Source organism: Salvelinus alpinus, chromosome 2, assembly GCF_045679555.1.
Source record: "Salvelinus alpinus chromosome 2, SLU_Salpinus.1, whole genome shotgun sequence".
In the NCBI taxonomy this organism is placed as follows: Eukaryota; Metazoa; Chordata; class Actinopteri; order Salmoniformes; family Salmonidae; genus Salvelinus; species Salvelinus alpinus.
The window spans coordinates 70,355,795-70,375,766 of NC_092087.1; the positions used below are offsets into that span (position 1 = coordinate 70,355,795).

A 19,972-nucleotide genomic window follows, 5' to 3' on the forward strand; every position below is an offset into this window, starting at 1 on the left:
GGGAACATTGGGGGGCGGGGCCAAGGAACCAACCACATTTGTCTAGATCTATAGCTCATATGGACAGTGAGCTATTGAAATTTAGACCTATCACAAGAAATATCAATGTAAAATCATTAAAAAATCTAATTGTTGTGGGGGGGGGGGACTAAGATCTCTAGATCATTTGAGACAATTAAGTGTTTCTGTAAACACCAAGTTTGGCTGATTGCAGTTTTAAGACGGCCCCTTAAAGGCGCTCCATGCTCAACCTGACATCTGCATTATTAAGGGGATACAGCCTATGTCGAGTTCATGGCATTCTTAAAGCCAATTTATGCTTGATCTGAAAAATGTGGGTGGTGGGTGAGACGCAATTCGGAGCCTCCAAAGGCAAGCATTGACATGATTGGTTGACTGTAGGTGGGGGCGGGAAGTCCTGTATAAAGACAAAATCACTTCCTTGACTACTTCCTTCACAACAGCTCCATGCTGCTCTGCAAAGCGCAAGAAGTATGAATGTCCTGACTTTTGCAGAGGCCGTATCACCGTAAATGCTGCATGGCGAATGCAGATGACGAATTGACCATATAGCGCCCTTAATATTTCCCCATTGAAGGAATAAATTCTGTACCTTGCTCTCTATCACCATAATCATCCTAGAACCTTATGTCGAAGAGGTATTGTCGAGCAAACTCCGAATATCAAAACAATATGCAAACTGAAAACAAATGTACTGCAGTCTTTAATAACCGGCAAGGTATCATTCGCCATTCCATCTGCCATCTCCTCCCAGAATATTATACTGTTTCAACACCTTTTCTGCATAAAACCTTAAGCCTTCATTCTAAGGCATTTTAGTTATTTGTGTTAACAATTCTGAAATATCATCAAGAATGTGACCGCAAAGAATTGCAATCGATTTCAATACACATCCATTGACAAATTGGATTCACTTCCAGGTACCTTCAGCTGTGGTCCAGTCACAATTCAACACGAGCAGCTTTCAAGCTGATAAATGCGCCTGCGCACTACTGCTGACCCTTCTGGTTCCTGCGCGTAATGCCACGACGTTAGTAGCGGTAGACACAACATACAAGCTACAGTTCTAACTGTAAGACGAGAAAATACATAAATACACCACTTTCAGTCTGTAGCCCATTCACGTGTAGCACGAACACATTTTCTGTTAGAAACCGCAGTCTACAGCAACTATGTTGAAGTTGTTTATACTATGCACACTGGCGGTTTTAAGCCGGGCTGATATCGGCGAAGAAGATGATGTTCTGGTGCTGAAGAAAAGTAATTTCGAGGAGGCTTTGAAAGCTCACCCAAACATCCTAGTTGAATTCTGTAAGTAAACTACCTGATCATATAAAGGCTTAGACAACATAACTTGTTTGCTTGCCTGCTAATTTGTTCACGCATCTATGCTAGCTAGCGGAGTTCGCTTGCAGCTGTGTTATCAGCTTCACTTCAGTTACGGCGAAGGTGGAATGGCATACCAACGTCTTCTAGCTAGCGTTCCTGATTTGTTATCTGGGCAAACGTTAGCGACCAATTTCACTAACTAACGTTAGGCCTGTCTCATACATTAACTGTTGATTGCACTGTTGGCCGTTGAATTTCAAGTAGTAACGTTACATATTTTGAAGGAATCTGAGGCAATGTCATTCCCAGCTAGCTAACTGTAACTAGTGACGGTAACTAGTTACTGCACATTTGATTAACCTTACTAGTACGGGACTTTGTTGCATTTAGCTAACTATCTAGCTAGTGTACCTGACACACAGGCAAATTGAACATTCAGTGAATCCGGTCTAGCCGTCACAGGACTGATAAATAAAAAACCGAGTATCATTCGTCTGTGACCTCTCTTGTTGGTGAAAGTGCCGGTTTCTTTACCAGCCTTGGTTGCTTCATAGATCTAGAAGTTTATAACGTGACTACAGCTTATTGTTTGTTTAGCTTACAAAGGATGGCTTGTGCTTCTGTGTACCCTCAAGAGAATACTTCATGCACGATTTAGATGTGCAACAGTGCAGGCAAAGCATCTCTTGAGTGATGACACCATTCAGTCGTGTGAATACATCAAGCAGACTCCATTAGTTGCAAGAGTGACGTGTATGGTTTGATTCATTCACCACTTGAGTTTCGATTGCTAGATATCGTTTCCTGGTCATGCAGACTTTCTACTCCGGTTTCAGTTAGGAGCTTTGAGTTTTGATTAGGAGTTTTGATGTACGTTTACTGACATTCACATAAATTGCTGCAGTGGTTTTGCGACACATTTGTTAAATGCTTATGAACTTGGTTGTTTCCACTTTTTCTTAAGTGCAATGGGTTTCTTTAATAAATAGTGTTGATGTTACCAGCAGGCTGGTCCTGCTACAACTGTCAAACTCTGAGCTATTCTGAACTTTTAGCTGACAAGCCTACAGACCAATCGGAGAACTCCACGACTCGGACATTCCAATGAGCGACGTGGGGGAGGGCTAAAAACTGTTCGCTCACGTGTCTCACGGACTGGCTGGACCTGAAGGGTTAGATGAGATGCTCAGTTGACGTGTACTTCAAAGTTCAATAATCTGTTCAACTTTTGTTTAACTCTCCTGGCTGATGGAACTTGGTTTTTCTCCACTGAAACTAAGAAACACTGCAATGAAAACGCACCAACCCATTTTTATTTAAGTTTTGAAACGATGATAAAAAAAAATATTTTGTTAAAGTACTTGCTGTAGAACTGTTTTATAATTTGAGGAAATATCCTTTGGTCTTTGAACTTAAAACCAAGCTTAATAGACTTGTCAAGGTTATGGTGATATCTTGACATCTCAAGGCCCATTAATCACACCATCACAGGCAGTCAATAGGTTAAGTTTGTTCAAACTTTCATGGGTTTTTTCATAGGGTTCATACATTCAGAACCTTTACAAGCCATTCTATGTCCTCCATTAGAAGTCAGATTAGAAATCCACCTCTCTTCTCAGGCAACATTCTCACTATTTTAGTTATAGCCCAAGACTAGTCGTTTCAGTAAGCTCATTGAAAACTAACTTGCCGGATTAGGTTTTTCCACGCCCTCTAAATAGCCTACTGTAAGTAAATGTTTTGCTCACTTAACTGGAAATTCTAAATACGCAAGTCTCCCTCCATACAAACATTGTACCAATATTGGTGTTTATTTTGTAATTAGAAATCATCCCTTCGGCCCAAACGTAGCAACACTCACATGTTAACGTAGTATATCAACAGAGTCACTACAGTATTTGCATCTACTTCACCCGTCGGTGTGAATCTCTCAACTCTGAAGCTGTGTGGTCTAATTCTATTTCTATGATTTCCTTCTCGCTCCAGATGCCCCGTGGTGTGGCCACTGCAAGGCCCTGGTCCCGGAGTATGCCAAAGCTGCCAGCATGCTGAAGGCAGAGGGCTCAGAGATCCGCCTGGCCAAGGTGGATGCCACAGAGGAGGCAGAACTGGCCCAGGAGTACGGTGTCCGGGGGTACCCTACCATCAAGTTCTTCAAGGGGGGAGACAAGGAGTCGCCCAAAGAGTACTCTGGTGAGTTGTGGAGTGATGTATGTTACAGCTAGGGCTGGCACGATTGTCGTATAACCGCCAATAACTGTGAACTAAAGAAAGTACTAATCAGAATCGTCGTACCCCGTTAATTTCAGGAGAAGGGATGGGGTTCAACTTCATATTTAAGGAGATGTAGTTCACCCAATAGCAGTTCGTTTTTACATGAAGTGGATAAAGTTTATTCATTTTATGAGCAGAATGTCACGTCCGGGATGAAGCTTTATTTCCAAAAGTTCCAAGCGGTCAAAACATTTGCTTTTCAGACTGGGGGGGTTCACGAAAGCTGTGTTTTCATTAGGTATGTTGTAACTCATTTTCCTATAATGCACTGGTCTATAAGCTACACTTTTTTTTTTTTTACAAAAAATTTAACTATGACAACTGTGTCTTTGCATGACAATTAATCGTTACCTAAAATTCCATAATCGTCACAGCCATTGTTACACCATATACTGCGCTTGACATGATCGTGGACTGAGTCCATAGGCAGAACTGGGCTATTTCTGTGTACTTGGATAGCCATTACAAATTTAGCCCAGTTTTTCACTTTCTCAATTCAATTGGACAAGGCTCTACCCTAAATTTCTTTTGAATTTCAAATAACCAATTATATCAAATAAGATTATCAACTGCTAAAGGATTCTATTGTAAGTTATTGATCTCAATGACTAAATCTGGAACAACCTAATTACTCAATGCCAAAGTACCTCAGGGACTGGGACAACTGTTACCAACAAAGTGATAAGCTGTGTCATGTAGTCCGGTTATGATCATCAGGCATAGATCATGTGTATGATCAGATAATTATTTTCTGAAGGATGGCTCAGACACTAAGTACTACCTTTTTTTATGCTGGTAATGTGATCTTATCAGCCAAGTGTGTGTTAGCCAATGGCCCATTCACTCTTCCCCATATAACTGTGACTAAATGAAGGGGCCCCTCCCTCCTCCACACATTCTATCCATGCTCTCTCCCTCCCATCCCCCCAGCCAGGCAATGTGCAGTTCCTCACGTTTGCTCACTGACTGGCTGCGTTTTCTTTTCTTTTTTTAAGGGGGGGGCGGGGGGGGACAGCCCTAACTTCCAGCACTCGCTCTCTCTGGGCTAAAAGCGGAGCACTCACAAGGCCACAGTATCCCTTCTCCAGCTGTGTCTGTCTGGCCTGGCTACAGCGTCACTCAGCGGTGTTGCTCCGCTGTTGCGTCATTGGCTCGTTTTGGAATTACGTGCAGGTTAATCATGAGTCAGTCCACTTAATTGGGACACGTTGGTTCTTAGAGAGCTTAAGTCTTCTCGGGTGGGGCAAACTAATCTAGCTACCTTTTTCCTTTGTCTACCAGTAACAAGGCTGGTGTGACCAAATCAGTTAAGAAATACTTTATTAAATGATAGGTCTTAAATGGTCCTTTGTCCCTCATAACGACTATTCAAGTAGTATAATGGTAGCAATACTTGTAGCTGTGTTTACTCAAGTACACCACTGTCGTGGCAGAGTAAATTTGCTTTTCTGCCTGTTCACCCTGAAGCATTGTTTGATCTGTCGGTGGCGGCCCGTAGCATTAGTTTCTATTCAGCCAGCCCTGCTCATGTGACCTGGGCCCTGTTCCAATATTCAAAATGCATCCTTGCGTCCGCCCTTGCCGTCATCTCTGATCTGTACATGATTAGGAAACATGAAGGCAGGCTTGCCATTCTCTTGTATTGTTTACCATGGGCAACCTTGTCTGCTCAGTGAATACATTACAGTACAATAAACAATGGAAGTAGGGAATCAATCTCATACATTATTAATGTTTGAACGCTGCCATAGTGACTTACTAGAACTGTTGTTCCCTTCCTGCAGCTGGCAGACAGGCTGATGACATCGTCAACTGGCTGAGGAAGCGCACTGGACCAGCCGCCACCACCCTGGGGGAGGTCGCCGAGGTGGAGTCCATGATCGCCGACAACGAGGTAGCAGTCATCGGCTTCTTCAAGGTGAGACGATGACCTCTGACCTACTACTCTGGCCTAGCTGCGCAAGGTCACTGTGCTACTACAAGGTCAATCTGTAGGAATTCTTTGAAGGAAAGTTTAGTGCCAACTAAGTCCCGTTTCCCACTAGACGGCTAGTTGTTTCACACTTTTTCAGTACTGATCAATGGGTTTGGCTTATTTTCAATAAAAATACATACAAATCATTCTCACAGTTCAAATGAGTTATTAAGGCGTAGATGGGCATGTGTTAATCATTAATGAGTCTTACGGTTCATGTATGATGGCATCTAAGCTAAGCGTCTCTTCGTCTTCCAGGATGTCGAGTCTGAGGGAGCCAAGGCTTTCCTGAATGCTGCAGAGGCCGTCGATGATGTTCCGTTCGGCATCACCTCCAACGACGCCGTCTTCTCCAAGTACGAGGTGTCCAAGGATGGCGTGGTCCTCTTCAAGAAGGTACGGAGCGAATACTTAGATTCATTATGACGGAATCACGCAAATGTTTTCATCTCTTTCAAAATTACTACCCTGATCATGGTGTAATTATGATCATCGAGTTAGACATGCCTAGATGATCACTGATGGGTTAGTGGCAGCCACTGTATTAGGTCATAGGGTTTCCCTGCTAGTCTCATTGGCTGGTCTCTAAAATAAAGTGCAGTGCTTTACAGTTCAAAAGAAGGGGCAAGCTATTTTCTTTGATTTAGCCCCCCTGAGATTCTTCCTTCATACTCAAGTCTCTGTCTGAGGAATTTGAGCAAGGAATTTGAACAAGCATTTCCCCCGGTAATAGCAAGATGAGGGATTCCTCTTAATTCAGATTTTACAGGGAAGGTCAACTGGTCATTAAATTTGGCTCCGACATGTAATGGTCTTAACCTCTCCCCTCCCTCAAATGACAATGATACTTAAAAGGGCCAGATGTGGTAATTGGATATCTGTATTTCGAAGCCAAGCCACATCTTGTCAGATTAAACGGACCTGGGCTGAACTAGGTCACAGTCCACATGGACTTTCCATTAGTTGTTATGCGACATGTTATGGCCACATTCCTGCCTTTTCATAGATATCAGACGTTATGTCAAATACATTCTTCCTTTCACCTGATAAGTCATCACTGGTCAACAAGGAAAGAAGCCAGCCGCTAGTGGGGGTTTGGGTTGAGTAGTTGTAAACATGGTCTGAAAGTCTTCCAGTATGAGGCATATGGCTGAATATCAAACTTGAGAAATAAGGCACCGATGTCTATGGGAGAAAATGTGTGTTAGATCTCAAGTTAGGATTTGGCTCCTATTCAGCAGAAGTAAGATTCCATCTGACATTTGAAAACAGATGCCACCCATAAGCCTTTGGATTTTCATGGCTGGACAAGAGTAGACCAGACCACACTTGTCAACCTGTTTCCATCTCTATCTGCTGAGAATATTTTTTATCCTACTTTTTTATATCATTGCCCTTCAGTGGTCAGGGAGGGCCAGCTTAACGGCAGGCCTTTACACGTCGCAATTCATTAGATTTCTGCCTGTCATTTTAAAGGCTTAACCCTCCATCTCTAATGAGACATAGATGGGATTCCTCCGTCTTATCGCCCGGTAAGCCCCCTGCTCATCAGTCATCATACTACCCCACTATTGTCTGCTTTCTCTCTGTGTGTGTAATTCAACCTTGACACACACACTCCTGCTGTCTCCCAACTTTCCCTTTGTGTACCAGTAAGGGCTGACCGGCACTGTACTGCTATTCTTAACACTCAATAAAACCCCATTTAGCCTAACGTTGATTCCTTCAGCTGGGGTTACCAAAGGGATTCAAATGAGCTTGTTTGGTAAATCTGTTTGGGTTGTGGGGAGTTCACAGGCAGAATATATACTTTCCCTTTGTGTACCAGTAAGGGCTGACCGGCACTGTACTGCTATTCTTAACACTCAATAAAACCCCATTTAGCCTAACGTTGATTCCTTCAGCTGGGGTTACCAAAGGGATTCAAATGAGCTTGTTTGGTAAATCTGTTTGGGTTGTGGGGAGTTCACAGGCAGAATATATACTTTCCCTTTGTGTACCAGTAAGGGCTGACCGGCACTGTACTGCTATTCTTAACACTCAATAAAACCCCATTTAGCCTAACGTTGATTCCTTCAGCTGGGGTTACCAAAGGGATTCAAATGAGCTTGTTTGGTAAATCTGTTTGGGTTGTGGGGAGTTCACAGGCAGAATATAATAAAATGGGACTAAACTGGAAAGTTGGTAACGTATTAACGTGTTTGGCTTCCAACTAATGTTTCCTTCTTTCTTCTCCTCTACAGTTCGATGAGGGTCGTAACACCTTTGACGGAGAGCTGAGCAAGGCTGACCTGCTGGCCTTCATCAAGGCCAACCAGCTGCCCCTGGTTATCGAGTTTACCGAACAGGTAATGGCCGTGCTTCGTACCGATGTGCTCTCAAATATCCTCTCACTCACTGACTCACTCACTCAAGCACTCAGAAAAGACACCTTTTTCCAGATGAACTCCCTCTCCTCTGTCACACTAAGCTACAGAATCTATCGACAGCCTCATCCCCACCAAGGCCCTATGACGGCTGTCACGAGAACCTTCAGTGCCGTTCCCACAACTTTAATACAAGCGTTTTATATCCTGAGCTTTGTTCCCCGTGTATGACATTCGTGCTTCATGACATTGTTTTCTCCGCAGACCGCCCCCAAGATCTTCGGAGGAGAAATCAAGTCTCACATCCTCATGTTCGTGCCCAAGACTGCCGCCGACTTCGACGACAAAATGGTTGAGTTCAAGAAGGCATCAGAGGGATTCAAGGGCAAGGTGGGTGGACCAGACTGAACGGATTCAAAGTGACGACCTTCATTCATTGTCCCTTATCTCCAGTAAAGGCAGTGTGCTCGTTATTCCTGATCTATTTATTATGAGAAAGGGAGAGTTATTTTTTTTTTATCCAGCGCCTTTAAAGTCATTTACTGCATGTGCAGCACTGTCGGTATGTACCATTGAGACTGTACTGGAGTGTACATAGAATACCTACCTAGACTAAAGGCTAGATACATAAGCCTCGTATTTCATCCTCTTCCTCGCCTCCCCCAGATCCTGTTCATCTTCATCGACAGCGAGGTGGACGACAACCAGCGCATCCTGGAGTTCTTTGGGCTGAAGAAGGAGGAGTGTCCTGCCATCCGCCTCATCACGCTGGAGGATGAGATGACCAAGTACAGGCCCGAGAGCGAGGCCATCACTGCCGACAACATCGTCGCCTTCTGCACACTCTTCACCGAGGGAAAACTCAAGGTGTGTGTTGGCCTAACCGACTACAGACATTCCAAGTGTACATGCTCTGTGTGTGTGTTTTAGGACGTAGTGTTACTCAGATTACAGGGTTATGCTGTTACTGGGCTTTCTAGATCATTGGGGTGCCCTTGACTGCTGATAAGTTCAGTAGGCCACAGCCCAGCCTAGACGGTGAGAACAGCCGTGCCCTACTGTAGACATTGATGAACCAGTCTCTCTTACTGTTAGGTCACTGCAGTGCAGTCATCATGCCTCGATGGCTGTGCGTCAATGGCAGTGGCTTGAAAGTGCATATGTAGGCTAACATGCTGTGCCAGTTGTTAGGACTTTTAGGGAGACAGCCAATTGTGGGCCTGCATCACAAACCTGAACTAGCAAGTATTGGTTAGACTCCATATTTATTTTATTGGTGTGAGGGAGTATCTGCGCTGTGCAGGTTTTGCATCATTCCCATTCTATAGGAGATTGCCTCATGACTTGGGAATCAAGTGTTGCTTCGTTTGGAACTAACATAATTCAGCTCATTCTTAGTTTTGCAAAAGTCATGTAATCCATCGTAAATCTCTCCTCTTCGTGTCTCCCCCCCACAGCCCCACCTCATGAGCCAGGACATCCCTGAAGACTGGGACAAGAACCCCGTCAGAGTCCTGGTCGGCAAGAACTTTGAGGAGGTCGTCTTCGACCCCAAAAAGAACGTCTTCGTTGAGTTTTGTAAGTACTACCCTCTCTCATCAATACCATATGTAAGCCCCAGGTGGTCGACAGGCTCACTTTTCAGGGGTCGATGGCCCTGATATATTTTGAGGTGCGCTCTTTTGATTACACCGCCCACGTGGAGGGAGGACGGGAGGTGGGAAGCTGTCCTGAGTCTGAAACCGGAGTCTTTCTCCTAGCCCTGGCGATGCACCTTTGCGCTAAGCCTCAGCAGATGTACAAGAGACCGGGATCTAAGATCATTCCATCAGCCCTCCACACGAATTGATGTGTAACCCAAGACTGAGTAAGGAAACATTGGGATAAATTTAGTCCCGGGAGGAGATTTTTATAGCTCACAACTACTAAACTTTCCTCCACTGTTGTGGTGAGCCAGAGTGAGGAATTTTCCATCCCTGGGCTTTAATATAATGTCGCTTACGGTCACTGACGTGGGGGGTAGTCAGGTTCTCGTACGACTGTGGAGGGTATTTCCTAGCCGGTTGAGGGGAGCGAGGGCGATTAGCTGGGGGTGCATGTGCCATGCTCTCTCTGCATGTTTGAAGTGTCCCAGTGTTTGGGTTGCCGGGGCAGGATGGCATTGTAGGGAGGCACAGCTGTCGTAAACCTAACTGCCAACCTCGGCAACTATAGCCCACAGGCTTGAATTAATGGGCCGTTGGCAAGCCATTCCCCTATTCCTGTCACTTTCCATTGTATAAATGATCCGATACAGCTGTGCATTATGCTTTCCACGCAGGTGTATCTGTGCATCAGTGAGTATTTATATTCATGCTGTTGCAATGTCGTGATACTTCTACTGTGGATACAAATGGAAGGCAAAGTAACATCATGCAATACAATAACCAGCCTAAGCATTCAGGTGATGATCAATGAGCTTGTATGGGACATGAAAATGTTCTTATCCCGGACTGCTCCTCTGCTCACCCCACTGCAGATGCACCCTGGTGCGGCCACTGCAAACAGCTTGACCCCATCTGGACCAAACTGGGAGAGAAGTACCAGGACAGCGCCGATATCGTCGTGGCCAAGATGGACTCCACAGCCAACGAGATCGAGACAGTCAAAGTACACAGCTTCCCCACACTCAAGTTCTTCCCCGCAGGCGATGAGCACAAGGTAAGTCTACTGAAAAGAGGTGGAATGTCTGTCAGTGTTAGCAGCCATTTGTAACTGTTGGCAGTTGACTCCCAAATGTATATCATGACAACGTTTTCATTGACATGGTCCTCGGCTGGTCAGTTCCTCTGTCCCACACTAGGGGATGGAGTTTGAGGTGAGACGGAGGGGCTCTGCTATATACCCAAATGTGATGAGATTATTGCATCACTACAACCCCCTTTTGGAATGGCCAAGGTCTAATTCCACTTTTGGATAACATGACCATTTATTTTTAATTGGCTCATTTCCCCAACATAGCCAGCGTTAAATTGCCTGGCATTTGAGCACGTGTCTCACTTTTGAAAACCAAGCCCTCGCAAGAGAAATATTGAATCCCCCGTCGGTTAGTAGCACAACCATTCTGGGCTTTGACTCTTTCGGTAAACATCTCAGAAGCATGGCTATTGGCCATCCATCCACCCTACTGAAATATCATCTTTCATTTCACAGCATTGCAGGTGGGTGTGCGGTTATTATGATCAGGTTAAGTAGCTGTCACACTCACTAGGAGGGTTGATTTAGCTGCGCCAGCCGCACATGCAGAAACCTAAGCCTGCTGGCCCTCTGAGTGACTCTGCCATTGTGGTGGTGTTTACCACCTCTACCCAACCCCTCTTTTTATGGCTGCCCGATAATGCCCTCGCGTTCTTGGGATCCTCTTGAGACCCTCACCCCAGCTCTTAAAGAGCAGGTTGGCATTTATTGTCATGAGTCTTGTCTTGGAGGCAGAGCTGAGCATTTCCCATTAGATAGGCCAGCTGAAATGTCAAAATTGGCTATATTTAAAAAAATGCTTTTTAATTTCAGGTTAGGCAATAGGTTTAGCAGTGTAGTTAGGGTTAAGATTTTACCACTTCAGAACACGATTCAAGCTGACAAAATGCACATCTGCTCTTAAAGACCACCCTGGCACTCACCCCCCCCAGAGGCATGCCAGCCACCCTACTGAACTATAGCCCATAGCAGTCAACTACAGAAAGCTTCCTGGAAAAGGTTGGCAGCCTTAATCGGGAGCTTTGTGTTGGTATTCCCCTTGCGAAGAGCCCTGGGGTTAACCCTGACCCTGAGCCATTCCTCCCTGTGACAGAGCCAGAGATGGCTAGGGAAGGGGGCAGCTGCACGAGTTGCCCCAGGCTCGGCCTCTGTCTGTTGGCTCACTATGCTCTGTATTAACTGACTGGCTAAGACTACATGGGTCTGGAGGCAGAGCTCTGCGACTGTCCTCAAGACCAGTCCTATAGTAACTGGTTCTATAAACGAGAAGGGCCATAAACAACACACCTTTGGCCTTCTCTCATCCATCAATAGTTGTGCATCGCCTCTTGACTGCTCATTGGTACAGATCTGAACATGGCTGGAGGCCTGAAAGGTTATTGGCTCCTGATTTAAATTAGCACGTGTTGTTGAGGGACCCCACAGGCTGATCTGATTAATTAGACATTTGGATAAGATTTCAGTAGTTATTTGACAAATGGACCACTGGACTTTCTTGGGGTTTTATAGCTCCAATTTTGCCACATTTGATAGTTGGTGGTGCATGCAGTCAGTCTTGCTTGGTTAGAGCATTTTCTTCTGATGGAAAAGCAAAGGAGAATTATCAATTTGTATTTGAATCCCTATAGAAATTTGATGCATGGGATTTTCTTCCATGCAGGTGGTCGACTACAATGGTGAGAGGACACTGGAGGGCTTCACCAAGTTCCTGGAGAGCGGAGGCAAGGATGGCGGAGCACCGGCTGGAGAGGAAGGAGAGGAGGATGAGGGGATTGATGTAAGTACACCCCTTGGATTGGTATGATAAACGGTTTGTCTTCATGCTTAAGCAGACACTACAATTATGTTTGCATAACAGATTTGCAGTAAACCGCAAGGCATTGCTATGCGGTCAAAATGAAATCGTGCAAACCGTTTCAAAGCCCATTCGTTTTACTTGCAGTTTTGATCTGAAAACGCCCACCTTTTTCACAATTACTTATTTTTTACACGGTCATATGCTAAGTGCACGCTGAAATGTGAATGTTGCTCAAGGCCGCTTTCAAACTGTCAAAAAAATGATGCGTTTGAATTACAGCCAACCCCTATCCAGTAAGAGTAATGCATTGCTGGACAGGGCAGGAGAATGCAGCAATGTTGGAGAAGGTGTAGCTTTTGGTGCAACGCATCCTGATCAATTGAATTCTCCCCAGAAACGTATTTATTTGTCAGTGTTGAAGTCTGGTGTCTTTCCCCATCTCACTTTCCAATCCAACCTGGAGGACACTGGGTCTAGTGGAGATGTAGGTCAAGCTGACGAAGACTTCCATGAACTCGGTCTTCAAGCACAGCAGGCAGCCAGACAGACATGCTCAATACATGACCCATTAAGGCAGAGACAGTCATTAGTCCAGCAGCCCATGTCTGTCATCAATGATGGAGATGACAAACCTTACCCACTCAAAATCCTGACCTGAGATTGTAATAATTCTGACTAATAGAATTTATACCAGGGTATTCCCTAATGCCCAGGTGTATGAAGTAATGCACGAAACGGAGTAAGATATTTTGAGAAATTGAATCATGTTCCTTATGATGCCATCATCCAAGACTTCTTGCACAAGGGAATGATGGGATTTTTCTCTCCATTTTGAAGCCAAATGACAAGAGCCAGTAATCTTTATCTAATGCTTCTAAAAAATAAAATAAAAAGCCTAGTGGCTTTTTGAGATGCGGTTGGGGTTTCACTCCTTCCCTGGCACCTAGCTGGGTGCTAAGACCAGGGCCTGCATCCAAAACCCACTGGAGATCCAGCTCAAACTAGTTGAATGGCCTCATCCCACTACCACACACCCCACCTACCACACCCCCTTCTCAGAAGTCTAATTGCAGACCATTCCCCGACTGCGGTCGCTAATGCCCACTGCAGCTGTCGCCGCTGTTTACCAGGCTCTCCCTTGGGACCAGACCTCATGTCCGAACGTGCAAGTCAATATCCTCAACCCCACCTTCCTCACCCCCACATCCTCAGTCAACAGTATCCCTCCCCCCGGCAGCTGTGACTGAATGGCTTCTTTGCAAGACTGTCATTTCAAATTTCTTTGGGTTGCATACACATATTTAACAGATGTTATTGCGAATGTAGTAAAATGCTTGTTCCCAGCTCCAACAGTGCAGTAATATCTAACAATACACACATCTAAAAGGTAAAATAATGGATTTAAGGAATCTATAAATATTAGGATGAGCAATGTCTGAGTCCGAAGTGTTTGTGTGATGTATAGACAATGTGGATAGAATGTGCAGTGCATTCAGAAAGAATTCAGACCCCTTGACTTTTCCACATTTTGTATCACTGCCTTATTCTAAAATAGATTACATAATTTCCCCCCCATAATGACAAAGCAAAAAACAGGTTTTTAGATATGTTTGCATGTTCTTTTTTAAATAAACTGAAATCCCATATGTAAGTATTCAGACCCTTTACTCAGTACTTTGTTGAAAAAAAAAACTAAATTTTATCCATTTTAGAATAAGGCTGTAATGTAACAAAATATAGTTAAAGGGGTTTGACTACTTTCTGAATGCACTGTGTAGATGGCTGGATAAATGGATATGTGAAGAATAGTATATGTACAGCACTAGTTAAATAGGATATGCCTTGTCTACAATGCAGTATATACATACGAAGTTAGAAAAACAGTAAGTGTTATTCATTTTTAATGACATACTGTTTGGGTTACCATGCTGTATTTGTTCATGCGGTCTGCCAAAAGTGATGAATGGGCATTTCAGTTAAACCTCAGTGCCCCACATATGTCTTGTACTTAGGTTGTTTTCATATGTACATATGTTTCGCCATAGATGGACATGGGTTTCTCCAACAACCTTTCAAGCATGTCATGTTGCCCATTTTTTTAAATTTGAGCATATATGGTTTGTGTCAGGACAGCCACACACAATGAGCTGCGTAGTATCCTCCCACCACAGTGTTCAGTATAGCATCCAAGCTTTCTACTCCCAAGAACTGCATGCCCAGTCAGGGCAGACTCGGAGAGCGGCTTCCTCCAGGCAGGTGTTAAAGACCCTCTCCTCTCTCCTCCTCCTAGGATATGGAAGACCTGGACGAACCGGACAGTGATTCTGACGCCGACGGTGGCGACCATGACGAGTTATAAGACCCGGCGAAGGAGAGACGAACCCCCACCCCTTTTACCAACCAACCACCATCACTTCCACCCCTGTTCTGTGAACACTAATACTTCTCCTTTAACTGCTCCTCAGTCAGTCTGCAGATGTGTGCAGGACCCTCGGCCAGCCCCCCTCCTGAAGCCACTTCGACAACCTCTATCCCCTTTCTCCCTCCCGCTGGACCACATGGACTCGTCTGTCCCCTTGTCATGGGAACTCAACAGAGCAGAACGGCACCTCGTGGTCTTAACGGCTTTTTTCATTACCAACGTTCCACATCAATCAAACGATGGCGTTGTATTGCCAAAATGTTAAAAATGGCATTAAGATACTGTGCTTGACATATCCAGTTGGATCCACAAATTGGGTTATGTACCTGTCATTTCTTGTCGAATTACTTTCCCCCAGTCTGCCGCAGTGAGGATGGTGCAGTTTTGTGGTGTAGCTGGTTTTTAGGTTTGGGATTTGGGGGGGGGCTACTTATGTTCTTGTTCCTCTGCTAGGCTTTCTGAGGGCCAGAGGTGTTATATGGTGGGATGTATGGACTGATCTCTCAGGGGACTTGGGGCCATCCTATTGTCTTTTTGTAAAGAGTAACAAAATAAAGAAGCAATGTGTTCCATGTAGCAGAGGCCCCTGGAAAGCAATATATGCATCTGTAGCTGAGACCAATCTTGAGGGTCACTGTATTCTTCTCTCTCTGCCTTCATTCCCTCTAAGTCTGCAAATCATGCTTTTCAGTTCAGTTACCCTCATTTCAGCATGGCTACTGACTTACTTTTTTTAAAGAAAGAAAAAAGATACTTTGGAATTAGCTTGTTTTATTTAATTGTATTTTCATTCAATATATATTTTTTAAAATCTGTCATTAAATAATCTGTGTATACCAGTAATGCCCAGCTAAAGTTTTAAGCTGGGGTAGAGTTGGCCCTCTGACTCTGTTAAACCTGGGATTTGTGGGGAGGCCCAGGACGGTTTCTGTTTGTATCACTGTGTTCATAGCCTGGACCCAGATCTGTTTGTGCAGTCTCGCCAACTCCTATAGTCTTGACCAGACGACACAAATAGATCTGAGACCAGGCTACTGTGTTTATGCCGTCAGATTCCACATGGTTACTGTGGGAAGGGTTGGATACTTAAAAGGAACTGTGTTTTGGGACTCTTGAGAGCGGTCTCTGTCCTGGTTGTCTTTGGGGAGGTGGGGAACAGTGCAACAGCCCTACCCCCACCGTACCTGTACTGCCCCCATCCCTCTTGCTTTGGCTCTAACTGACGCTCTTGTCCCCATGGAGATGTTTGTGTGCCTGGTGGTGTGTAAGCGTGATTGCGTGAGTCTGCTTTTTTTTCTTCTTACGTCCAGGGACAAGGTTGTGAATGTTTTTGTGATGTTTGGCTGGGATGGGAGGGTTGAGTAGGGCAGACCGGGGTGAGGTTCAACAGCAGCTGTTCAAGGGGGTGGGGGAAATGACTTAGAAACAAACGCATTCCATCACATTGAATTTGACGTGGAAAAGTGAAAACTGGTGGCCAAATAAATAAAAATATGAAAAATAACTTGGCTTTTATTCTTGCACTTTTTTAGCACATTGCTTCAATATATCAATACCGTGGAGTTTTAAAGGGAGACTATCTCAACTGGATTGCCTACCATGATAACATATGTATGCCAGTAAATAGTACTTATGCTATTAAGATGGCGCTGACAGATAGGGCAGCCGTGCTTCTAGCTCCCACAAGTATTTCACTACACCCGCAATAACGTATGTAACCAATAAATGTATTTGAAATAGGCTGTAACTAGGGCCCAATGCTTCTAATGGTTATAACACATGGACAGTAAGTACTCCTGTCTGGAACTATGATTCAATGAAGAAAAAGTGCCAATTTTTAAGTCATGCTTACTGGATTAGTCTCTTGCATTAGATTTCTCACGACAACCAAACTAAAGCCAAATTGACTGATTTACACTTCTGTAATGTTAAGGGTATGCATAGTATATGACTGACAGATTCGATGACTGACAGGCCGAAGTCTAATTGAAACGCTTTATCAACATTGCTATTTTCAACAGCCCAGTCATTACACCCCCCCCCCCCCCCCCACACACACACACACACTTGGCCCGATGCCTAGCATTGGCTTCTATGTCCTGTTTACGAGAAGGTTCTCCCCCTTCAGTGGTGCGTGACCAGTGGCTGTCATGCATCTTGAATGGTGAGCATCTGGGAGCTGGAGGGGTCAAGTTCAAAAGCGGGGGGGGGGGGGGTCTAATAGGCTGTGGGTGAAAACAGAAGCTGTGGTTACTGCTACTGTCATGGCTGGCACTATGAGCTGCATCCAGTGCTTGTGACAGGATGGTAGGAGGGTCCCGCCTCTTAGGGTCACTCATCCAATTCTAGAACTTGACCTGTCAGGTGACGGAACCTAAAATAGCCCTGCAGAGAGTATATAGAGGTCTATACGCAGGCCCTGGATTTCAGAACAGGACTTGCCCCGCTGTCTGAAACATACAGGACACTGCACCACGAGAGACGTTGACAGAAGAGGAAAGGCCTTTTTTTTTGAAGGACATATCTTAATTCAATAATTTCACTGCCTTTTGCTTTATCATTTTACCATTGAAAAAGGCTTGAAGATTTTCAACAGATTTTTCTTTTTCTTTGTGCAAGCCTGAACACTTTCATAAGGATGAAGTACTACCAGGAGCCAGTCTGCCAGTCCATGGGCATCAAGGCTTATGGCCCTAAGGAATCCAGCAGCTCTTCTTGCACCCACTCTTCTCCACAGATCAAACCAGTCCGCAGCGTCCACTTCCCCAACGACATTGTGTTCCAGGACTACGTCCGGCAGGGCGAGCTGGACAGGATCGGACTCTTCATCAGAAAGAGGAGGGTCAGCTTGGAAACCATCTACCACTCTGGTGAGTCACATGAAATCAGAACAACATGGAAACCATTTTAATCCATTCAAGAGCTTGAAACATCAGAAGTATCTTCAGACTCTGGTTAGATTTCAACTGGGAGTAACAGTTCCAAAGACTTGATCATTTATAAGCCCTCTAGTATTGATGCAATGACTTGTCTCTGTGGAACATGCAGTAATGGAATAATGCCTCAGTATAAACTGATAATTGAGTGTTCCCTTCATTGTCCCTAAAATGAACCTGTACTGATGCTATTTGCCATCCATTCCCATTGACTGCTCTGCAGGTATGGCAGCGATCCATGAGGCTGTCCTCTCTGGGAACCTGGAGTGTGTGAAGCTGCTGGTGAAGCACGGAGCAGACGTCCACCAGAGAGACGAGGAGGGCTGGACACCTCTCCACATGGCCTGCAGTGACGGATTCCCTGACATTGCAAAGTGAGTCAACGCACATAGCATACCCACATCTAGTCACTAGCTTTAGTTTTTTATCCACACACATTAAGATAGGTCAGTGGTCTCGCACAAGTGGGACTTCAGCTGATGTACTATTAACAGCAACTTGAAGCCTTGAATGCTCTGACTAACTCGTATTTATGCTGCTGGCCATACCATGTCAATGCATCATCCCTGCAGTTCAGGAATTCAATGCACTTCAGGATAGGGGAAGATTCAGATTTTTTATGTTACTAGGACGCAGCTCACACTGCCGGTTTAGTTTCAAGTGCTTGCAAGGAAGACAAACCAAAACACGCTTCGGCTGAATTTTGAGTATCACTCATACGCCAATAGCAGCAAGTTACGCTGAGGATCCGCCACATTCCTCTAATGCTTTCCCCCCCCCCTGCTTCTCCCACTAGGTACCTGCTTTCTATTGGCGCCGACCCTCAGGCGGAGAACGAGTGTGGGGAGACACCTGCCGATCTCATCGACCCAGAGTGCACCGGGGTTCGTGAGCTGCAGGGGCTGCTTGGGGTGGAAGACGACTGAGCTCTCGTCATCTAACCTTAAAACGTCACTGAAACTTCAGTCTCCTTCCTCGCCCAGGCCTCCCGGTTGACCCTCCACAATGGAATGGGCAGATCGGTAGAACATCGTCATTCTGTGCCCTCCCTCCCTTGTAGACGTCCTGGAGACATATCTGGTCTGGTGGGAGGAAGGCGGCCAGCCAACAGTAGATGGTTGCCTTTGAGAGTGAACTGAACTGCTGTGGAAAGGGGCTCCTCCCAGGCAATCTCAGCAGGCATCGCTTTGTAATGCTGTTTGCAGGTGCAGAAGTAAGTTTGAGCTTTTGTACTTTTTTTTTTTTTTATAGAGGGTGAACGCAGCACTGAAATGAATTAGATAACAGTATGGTAATGAGCTTTTCTAATTACTTTATAGTTGATGTGTTAAAGCTTTTTTGGAAGTTGCGAAACATGGATCTGTCATTGTCCTCTGACTCGTAGGGCCACTCTGAATTGGGGCTTACTGCCCACCGCAGTAAACCAATGTGATAGGTCGACTCTACCTACTGGCAGCATTTATAGTTCAAGATTTGTCATTTACATCATACAACTTTTCAATTTGAAACAAAGACCCTGCATATGTACCACATGAATATGTACCCTGCATACTGTATGTACTCTAAAATGTACCACATGAATGTTGTTAGTCTAACGCTTTACCTCTATACTTTTGCAAACACCACTGGAATGGCTAATTGTGTTTACAATTCCTTTTACAATCATTTGTAACTGAAACCGTGTGCAATCAATTGTGGTTACACGGCTTTGTAAATAATTGCCTTTTTATACATTTTTTCATTAAAATTGTTTCATATAAAAACAACTTAGTGGTGATCTATTTGGTCTTCATCAACTTGACAAAACTGTTTGAAGGGAAAGAAAATGTATTCTTTTGAATTTAATTTTAAACTACAGTAACCAATCTTGGTTCCAATTAACCTTGGTGGACTGAGAAGCATTTCCAACATTGAAGCAAGGTACAGTTCCTGGTAGGCTTTCCAAGTAAGATGGCTCTGGCCGGGGATCAACTTAATGCTTGTTAATTGGACCAGCTCTCTGCAGGAAGGTGATTATCCATGCCTCTGCACAATGAGTAATGGCTGAGGTGCTGGTTTCTGATGGATTGAGACAAGTAGAGTTTGGGAAAGGGCGGCTGAGGAAATCTAAAGCCA

General features: G+C 44.7%; 2 protein-coding genes across 2 annotated transcripts; both read left to right on the forward strand.

Moving 5' to 3' along the window:
- Window positions 1-1,018: 1,018 nt before the first annotated feature.
- On the forward strand, window positions 1,019-16,425 carry LOC139567575 (protein disulfide-isomerase-like). The gene is made up of 11 exons (XM_071388937.1): window positions 1,019-1,332; window positions 3,337-3,543; window positions 5,409-5,542; window positions 5,858-5,995; window positions 7,843-7,947; window positions 8,230-8,355; window positions 8,632-8,832; window positions 9,423-9,543; window positions 10,484-10,665; window positions 12,362-12,478; window positions 14,790-16,425. The coding sequence occupies exons 1-11, from the start codon at window positions 1,194-1,196 to the stop codon at window positions 14,856-14,858; spliced, it is 1,539 nt and encodes a 512-aa protein (XP_071245038.1). The 5' UTR covers window positions 1,019-1,193; the 3' UTR covers window positions 14,859-16,425.
- Window positions 16,426-17,349: 924 nt separating this feature from the next.
- On the forward strand, window positions 17,350-19,620 carry LOC139567578 (protein phosphatase 1 regulatory subunit 27-like). Its single transcript, XM_071388939.1, has 3 exons — window positions 17,350-17,791; window positions 18,081-18,231; window positions 18,654-19,620. The coding sequence occupies exons 1-3, from the start codon at window positions 17,560-17,562 to the stop codon at window positions 18,781-18,783; spliced, it is 513 nt and encodes a 170-aa protein (XP_071245040.1). The 5' UTR covers window positions 17,350-17,559; the 3' UTR covers window positions 18,784-19,620.
- Window positions 19,621-19,972: the final 352 nt, after the last annotated feature.